At 33.4% G+C, this 9,296-nt stretch overlaps 1 protein-coding gene and 1 long non-coding RNA gene across 2 annotated transcripts; one reads left to right on the top strand and one right to left on the bottom strand.

Annotated features, from left to right (window-relative positions):
* Positions 1–7,525: 7,525 nt before the first annotated feature.
* On the bottom strand, positions 7,526–8,094 carry LOC120183053 (E3 ubiquitin-protein ligase DZIP3-like). The gene is made up of 3 exons (XM_039187848.1): positions 8,036–8,094; positions 7,764–7,919; positions 7,526–7,646 (listed from the first exon to the last, which is right to left on the bottom strand). Exons 1-3 carry the CDS (start codon positions 8,092–8,094, stop codon positions 7,526–7,528), a joined length of 336 nt encoding a protein of 111 aa, XP_039043779.1.
* Positions 8,095–8,262: 168 nt separating this feature from the next.
* Positions 8,263–8,482, top strand: LOC120182969. The gene is made up of 2 exons (XR_005521891.1): positions 8,263–8,385; positions 8,423–8,482. It is a non-coding gene; the product is annotated as an uncharacterized LOC120182969 (long non-coding RNA).
* The last annotated feature ends 814 nt before the right edge of the window (positions 8,483–9,296 follow it).

Here is a 9,296-nt window from a genome sequence, read left to right as displayed (position 1 = left end):
ATAAACCATCTTTATCTTCTATATCTCATCATGATTCTTAAAATTTAAGAATCTTGCTAAACTTTCAACTTTGTTATTAATCCTTTCTAACTTCATAAATCTCTTATTCTTATTGATGGCAAGTCAAATTCAACTTTTAATTCTTATTATAAACTCTATTTTAATATTTCACTCAAGAACTCCAAATCTTTAATCTTCACTAACTCCTTTATCTTTTGATTTTAAGATAACTTAAGCTTTCCTTAAGCTTAGTTATCATCTACTGATCATAACCCAACCTTAAATTTATCCAAAAATTATCTAAATAGAACACTCACCTTTGATTCAAGCCTTCACGTATGAAGATGGAAGAACAGAAGAGAATAAAACTCTGGAACCTTTTCTCTCTTCCCACGTGGTTTCCTTATCTTATAAGGAAAATAAAAATCTTCCTTGTCAAATGACCCTTTTGCCCTTCAATTCATCTAATAATTACTAATAACTTTTATGATTTATTTCCAAATAAATCATTGAACTAATCCATGGTTCTACTCTAGTCACCAAATTCTGAAACTTTGCAATTTGATCACTAACCTGGTATTGAGGATGTTACATATATTTATATTTCTTTATGTATCTAGTCGTGAAACAAAGTAACCATGGCTCTTTGATATGTTGCCCCAGCATTCTTGAGTCCAAAGGGCATCACCTTGTAACAAAATGTGCCCACATTGTCACAAACGTTGTCTTTTCCCTATCTTCAGGGTTTATTTTGATTTTATTATACCCTAAAACCCATCCATAAAGGAGAAAATAGCATGACCAGCTGTATTGTCAACCAATATGTCAATATGTGGTAGTGGAAAATTATCTTTGGGACTTGCTCGGTTGAGATCCAGATAGTTTACACACATCCGAACTTGGAATTTGTTTCACCTTTCGGTATCTACTCTGGATTGATGTCTTCACTCATGTGAGCAGATTTCTTCCACTTGCCCCAGTGTGGAGAGTGATCCTTGGTTATGGTTAAATCAGAAGAAAAAAAATACTATAGGCTCAAAAGGGGACAACAAGGGATATATATATATACATATATGGATAAATGAAATAAATCTGTTCATCATCTCATACACAAAAGTCCTCGTAGAAGAGATATCCCCAAGGGGATAGATTTTCAGAATTAATTCTATTCACATGAAAAAAATGTAATTAATGCATGATAGAATTATTTCGAAGTAATTCTCCTTTTCTTCTTCTTGCTTCCAACATGTCTCAATTGTAGGGTTTACAAACTTCGAACCTTCCCACAACGTATTGCCCTCAACCAAAACGGCATGAATTAACTATATAATACGACACCTCCAGGCAAATGCTTGCTATAAGCACGTAGTCGAATTTAGTCCCTCGCTATTAAAAGTCCTCTCCGTTAAAAAAAATATATCAGTTTTAGTTATAAAAAATGGCGATTTATTTTGTAGGTTCTGTTCGGGTCGGGTGCATCTCGTGGTTACTATGCGACCCCTCTCAGTGAGTAGTAAGCTTGGGTTGTACCTAGGGGTGTAAATGAGCCGAGTCAAGCTCGAGTATTGTTGAGCTCGACTCGAACTCGAAAACTGTAAAGGTAGGCTTAACTCGACTCGAAAAGTCGCGAGCTAAAAATTATCAAGCTCAGTTCGAACTCGAAATATATTATTGAAACTCGACTTGAACTCAAAAATGCTCGAACTCAAAAAAATTTCAAGAGCTCGATTGAAGCTCGAGCTCGAGACTCGAGCTCGATTGAAGCTCGATTCGAGCTCGATCTCAAACTCGAATTTGAACCTACAAAAATCTTATATTACATTTAAAATATATAAATAATTTTCCCTTTAATCAACATTCACCAATACATTATAATATGAATGTATGAACTATAAAAAACTAAAAAATAAAAATAAAATTGTCAATTCTTTCGAATGTACTGATATAATAATTTCTTTAGGTTGTTTGTCATCATTCTACAGTATTTTCTTTATGGAATAGAACTCCACCTTTGGGGTTCTCCTGACGTCAAAGGTGAACACCATGCAAATTAATATATAAAAGAATTTTTCTTTAAATGAGAGATTCAACCATATTTCATCTATAAGATATACAGGTTGAAGATATGTTTATACAGAAACTGATGATTCTTAAGTGTATATAGGGCTATATTAAGTTTTACACATGGAAAAAAATTTACATAAAAATAAAAGAACCTTGCCCAGACAATAAAACATAGGAGTGTACAGTAAGAAGACTTTTATACTATATTTATAGATTTCATCTAACACATATGTGCAGAACAAAAAGACGATCAGAGAAATCATCTAAGCATAATTTTTTTTATCATGGATAAGCCATGGACAGAATTATATGAAAAGCCAAGTCTTCAAGCTGAACCTTCTAATTGATAACTAGGGCAATTATTCATTTTAATCTCTATTGAGATGTTCGCTTTTATTCAAGAGACTAATGTGTACAAAGCAATAAGCAATGAAAGACAACTGACAGCAGAGCAAAATATATCTAAGTGTCACTATCTCATAGACAATGGCAAACCATGTTAAAATATCTAGGGAAAGAGAAATGATTGTACATGTAACACCCCCAACCCGTACCCGACCCGGATACGAGTCCGAGACGTCACATTGACTTTTTAAAACAATATTCTTATAAAATAACAAAACATTTGAACTCATATTAAGAAAATATGATAATATATTATTAAATTATGTTCGTTATAACCAATTTAAGAAAATGTACATTTTATGAACAGTTAAATACGGTATGAACAATACCATGCTACAGTACCAGATGCTAAAAATTTCCAGAATGTTAGAGGGGTATCGATACCCCTGTTACAGGTACTGATATCCTGCTACAATACTGCTACAGTACTTCCGTAAAACATATATAAACTCTTAAAATTTAACCTTTCATCGCTATACATTCACCATTTACATAAATACATTTAAAACATTCCAAAACTCGATCAGAGCACACATATTTAATTTAACGACTTTGTTTACATGCCAACTTATTTATCACATAATAAAACATACTGTTTAAGTTTCTTCTGATCTGATAGTTGTAGGAGTAATGTTGTCCCAGCTGTCTAACCTTGCTTGTCGATCTTCTCTGATCCTACGTGTGAAACACTCACAAGCTAAGTCATCGACTTAGTGAGGCATAATAATAATAACAATGAAATATAATGATGATGTCATAATAAGATGAAATGTAATGAAATCATCTATACAATCCATGTAAGCTGCATAACAATGTAGCTTATCAATAATCTCATCAAATTAACTATCATGAATTTATATTAATAAGTTCAATAGATTCAATAACCCATGATACAATACTGAGAACCCGAGGTATGTGAGTACTGTGAGGTTATGCACTATGCTGTCACCATAGCTCGTATAAATTTGCATCGAAGTGCCACGTAGAATTTGTCCCGAAGGACCGCGTAGAAATACACCGAAGTTCCATATAGAATTGCACCGAAGTGCCACATAGAATTGCATCGTAGTACCATATAGTATGTCTCTAAGGACCATATAGAAATTCCTTAAGAACCATATACATATACCAAGGATCAAGTAGATGTCTCAAAAGACCTCATACATATTCCAAAGAATATATATATGTCCCGAAGGACCACGTAGAATTTGTCTCGAAGGATCGCGTAGACCCTTTACTCTTGGCATGCCAACTATACCTATAGTTCCCATCTACATAACATGGGCTTTCACAATTCACATAGTTTATATCGCGTAGACATATTATTTCCATACTTTTATCACACAGACATATCATTTTCCATATCTTTATCACATAGCTCATATAACTTTTCATGCATATTCATGTCACATAATGCATATAATATGAATTAATGTCATGTATCATAATATGGAATGTGATCATGTATCAAAATATTGAATCTAGACTTATCACAAGTCTAGAACTGATTATAATACTATATTCATGCTATGCATATGCACTCACCTATATCTCTTTTCCTTTCCCTCGATCGATCTTACTTGTCACTTGTTCCGGAATTCGTTTAGGCTCGATATCTATATAAACATAATTTCCGAGACAATTATCAAAAGCCTAAACCTTATAAATTGATACTAATAGCTTAAACGAATTTAATGAACCAAACTTTAACTTTTCCTTTAGGGGGTATCGATACCCTCCTTAGGGTATCGGTACCCTCTTTAGGGTATCGGTACCTTTATTATATTCTGGATTTTTTCGTTCAAGAGGGAATCGGTACACATACACAGGGTACCGATACACTCTGCTTAAAACAGGTTTTTTCACCCGAAAATTCATCAACTCTTCACTGAATTTCCTCATACAAAGCTCCTTTCATACCACTAAACTCAACTACAACCATTTTAATTAACTTTTATCATTCCAACACTTTAGAATCTTCCATATCTCATTCAAATTCTTAAAGTTAAGAATCATACCCAATTTTCCATGTTATCCAAACTTAATTCTAACACTTATAACTTCTTATTTTCATAGATGACAAGTCAAATTCAACCTCTAAATTCATTTAAACCCTCTTATTCAAAATTTCACTTATCCACTTATTATCTTTAATCCTTCATAACTTACAAATCTTTGAGTTTCTATGACCTTTTTCATCTCCATCATGTTTCCTAAAGCTTCATGAATCAAACTCATGCTTTAATTTGAAGGATTAACCAAAAGAAATCAAACTCACCTTGAGCTTGAGGCTTCACGTTTGGGAGAAAAAGAAGATGAAAAAGATAAGTCTGGAAACTTATCTCTTCAAAGCATGTTCCACATGGGTATTATAATACTCACAATTATTATTTTATTATTTTATTTGCTCAATGACCCTTTTTCCCTTTTACTTCTGCTTCATTTATTAAATTATCCTACACAATACATTTCAATTAATTCTTTCACTTTTCAATTTATCTAATTTGGTCATTGAAATTTTAAAATCTTATACTTTAATTACTAACTCGGTATTAAGGATGTTACAATACATACCTTCAAATCCCCAATCACAGCTTTAAGTTGCTCATTCCCATTTATTAGCTTTGCAATTTCATCAGATTAAGGGTTTCTTCCCCCATTTTCTTCTTCGAAAGCAATAATAATACAAGGGTTTTCTTTTAATTCGATTCTCTGTTCCTTATAAGCAACATACTACTTTTGATCAATGATCCAATCATAGAGAATAAAATATTTTCAGTATAACACTAAAGAGCATATTTGTTCTTTTGGTCGGCAAGATTTCGAAACAAAGAGAAAAAGGTAAAAATAAAGAAGCCTTACCCTGTTTGGATGAGCCATCGTCACTACCGCCGGAGCAAAACAGAGCCTCTCGTCATTTGAAGGGAAATCCTGTAGCCATCGAAGGTGAGACCTCGCTTTTTAAATGTAAGTTTAGGGTTTATTTTAGATTATGATTTGAGGATATTTTTTGTGGTTTTAGGGCTTTAGATTTGAGTTTGGTTTTGTTTGGTTCTCGAAAGGTTTAGGTATTTGGTTTAGGGTGTCGATCGGAGAGGGTTTAAGACTCTTGATGTCTCGACCGAACTGAAGGGTTGAGAAAAGAAGCATCTTTAGGGTTCTTTCTTTCGTATATATATGGGGGCGATCGAAATGAAAGGTGGCCACCGAGATGGTAGTCGGTGTGCTGGTGAGTGCCAATGAGCGGTGCTGCATGAGTGGTGAGGGAGAGGGTTACCACCAAAGATTAGGAGAGGTTTCGTGGGAAAATAGAGAAGTGGGGAAGGAGATTGCGGTTGAAGGCGTTTAGCAAAATGTTTAGGGTTTTATTTTTACCCAAATAGGGTTTTTAAATGCGTCAAAATGGTAAAGTTTTAAATTAGGGTGATTGGTCTCTAGCCGAGTTGGGGGTAAATTGTGAGAGAACTCCGCCTAGTTTTGGTTTGATGCAATTTGGTCCTCAGGTTAAGCTTTTTTCGGGTTTCTAATTGTGTATTTATATTTCATACGCCTTTCATTTTGGTTCTTCCTTATGTTGTTTTGATTTTTATATTATTTGTACATTTAATTTGTAATTTTGTTAATTAACATTTTAGTCCTACATGCATTCTTGGGTTTATTTCGATTTTAGTATATGAAATGTAAGGAGTTATGTTTTATTACTTGATTTTGTTTAATTGGTGGTTTTAGTCTTAAAGTTATTTTACATTTAATTTTTTACTGTATGTTACCTTCATGTACATAACTTAACCCATATCACATAATCAGATTAAGTGTTTAGTGTTTAAGGTTTAGGGTTTATAGTTTAGGGTTTAAGATTCATTACAAAGACATTAATTAATCGACTTAGTATTGATTTATAATGTAAGTACAATATAGTATCTTGATATTAAATGCTCAAACCCTTTATATTTATGATATTTGAACCCGAAACCTCAAAATATAACAACAATTTAAAATATTAGTTATTAAAAATATTATCATTAGAAATATATTAAATAATTGTCATTAGATAAATATTTTTTATTAATTTAAAATAAATATAAGAATATTTATTCAAAAATAATTTTTAACCATTTTCAATTTTTCTATTGTTTGGCTGTTTTTTCTTATTTTTTATTTTATTTTTCTAAGTTGTTAAGTACTTGTGCAGTAAAAAGTTAAAAAAGAAAGAAAAAATTAACCAAACACGTGTAATCTAATAAGTGCTTAATTAAATGGGCTTTTATTTTTCTTTTAGTAATATACAATATAACAATTGAACTTGGGCTGGTTAATTAAAAAAATTAAAATTTGAGAGTTGTTGTATTATAGAATTTTTAATATATTTTTAAAATTTTATAATTATCAATAATGTATTTTTAATATATTTTTAATAATGTAATTTTAAAAAATCTAAAATTATAATATAACATTTTTCGAGCTGCTCACGAGTTTTTTGAGTCGAATATCGAGTAGCTCGTTTCTGCTCGTTAAGAACTCGAGTTGAGCTCGAGTTGAGTTCATTCGATCCGAGTATTTATCGAGCCTTGATCGAGTCGATCCCGAATAGCTCGCGATCTGTCTGGTCTCATTTACGGCCTTAGTTGTGCCCAAGGAAGACGACGAAGCAAACGGACTTTGGGCTTTGTAGTTATGGATCATTGATTTTTTTTCATGTTTGAACTTATGGATCGTTGATTTTGTTTCTGTTAAGCAGGATTTAATATCTTTGCATGGGATGTTTGACAATTTTAGATAAATTATAACACTATATGTGAAGATAAAAAACAAATAGGGAAATGGTGCTAAATGTGTAATATAGCCTTAAATCTAATTAAATATAATTTGAATGTTTCAATGAAATCATGGCAATAAGTTGGAACAAGAAAAGCAAGGGAAAAAGTGGGAAAAGGATGTGGTAATCAAAGAAGAATTGTTCACACAAAATGAGAGTGGAGACGGCAGATGATTTCTTAAAGCTATTAATATTAAAAACAAAACAAAAAGCAGCAAAGAATGGAGATAAAAAGGATGATTAGAAGATGTGAAGAATTTCGGAGACGTAAGCAGTGCAAAGCGGGCAGCTTCCTCGCTGAACCGAAAGCTCCTTGGAGCAAAGCCGGCAAAACGTATGAGCGCAAGGCATATACGCCGAGCTCGAAATATTGACATTGCAAATGGAACACGTGAATTCGATTCCCTTCGATTGCACGATTTCTTCTTCATCCTCTTGCTCTTCTTCCTCCTCTTCTTCTTCATCATCTTCTTCGTACTCGTCGCCCAACAGATCCATCAACGACATCTTAACAGGTTCCTCACTCTCCGGCGAACCGTTTTTTTCTGCCTCTTCTTGTTTCGCCACGGCTGCAGCCGCTTCCGCTGCTTCCTGTGAAGCAACTGCTTCCCTCGCAGACAATGACCTCTCCTTCCTGGTCAAAGAACCTTCGCTAAGAAAGTCATCTTCGTCGTTGTCATTATCATCATCGTGATGAACATTTTGTGGCTTAATTGTGGCATCCGGGGGATCATGGTTATCAAACCGTACCGAAGTCCTCCGAGCCAATTGCGGCCGGGGCTTCCCAGCCCGGGCACGTTCTCCTCCATCATCGGTGTGATTCGCATCGGTAAACGAAATGCCCCGTCTCTGTGATCTATTACCTTGAACATTAACATCGGATGCTGGGATACGAATCGAGGAGGTCCAAGCCCTACCGGCGGCTTTCTTGTGCAGGAACTTCTCCCGAAATAATTTCCAACCCACCTTGTCCTTGGTAGATGTATCATCTGGTACAGCATCCGGAAGTGTACGGTTCTGAGCCGGCAGTGGCTCAGATTGTTTAGCTTTATTCTGAGCCGGCGATGTTGCAGATTGTTTATCTTTCTTCTTTTCCGGCGGTGTTGCAGATTGTTTACCTTTCTGCTTTTCCGACAGTGGTGCAGATTGTTTAGCATTGTTCTGAGCCGGCGGTGGTGTAGCTTGTTTAGCTTTTCCCAGAACGTCGTCGAGAGTTAAACCGGCCAGACTATTGTCAACGGCCGACGTATGCTAAAAAATCGTAAGCTTCCATTAATAATTTGCATTGCAGTAATTAAAAAAAGCAAAAAAAAAAAATTACCTTAACGGGGAAGTTTACTGGCATGTATAAATAACAGAATCAACTCAGATGAATTTTGTTCCTTTTCAATTATTCACCTGTAGAACAATTACGATTAAATGTATCTATTACGCATGAAACCCATGTGTAATTGAAAATGTTTGTAGAATTCTGGGTGTTGTTTTGTTTTGTTGAGTTTGAAAGGACTGGCCTCGAGGGGGGAAAGACAAGGAATGAGCGAGTATTACGGCCAACTGGTGGACTGCCCTTTCACTCGTTTTTGTTTCGTCCTCTTCAATTTTTAGATTTTTTTTATTTACTATAATTTACGTATTTCACTTTTTATGCATAGTAATTCTTTTTAATAAATAATTAAAAAAAAAAGAGAGTATAGAATAAGTGACATTGATATGCACTTGTAATATAAAAATATGATAAAATATATAAGCAGTCATTAAATTTATTAAAATACTTTTATTTGTCAATAAATTTTTAAAAGTTTCAAAATAAACATTAATTTCCAAATTTTATTAAAATATAAGTAGTGGTGTTAAACTATTATTAAGGAGATGACGTGATATAATAAAAACAATATCTTATTTTATCCCTCAATTATAATTAAATTTTCATTTTAATATTTTTTAAGAAATAATTTTAAAAAAATTATATTTTTAAAAAATATGTGAAAATGTTTTTTCGAAAAAGTAAAAA

The sequence above is a fragment of the Hibiscus syriacus genome, unplaced genomic scaffold, assembly GCF_006381635.1.
Source record: "Hibiscus syriacus cultivar Baekdansim isolate YM2019G1 unplaced genomic scaffold, ASM638163v2 tig00112738_pilon, whole genome shotgun sequence".
In the NCBI taxonomy this organism is placed as follows: domain Eukaryota; kingdom Viridiplantae; phylum Streptophyta; class Magnoliopsida; order Malvales; family Malvaceae; genus Hibiscus; species Hibiscus syriacus.
This window is presented reverse-complemented; position numbering and strand designations above follow the sequence as displayed.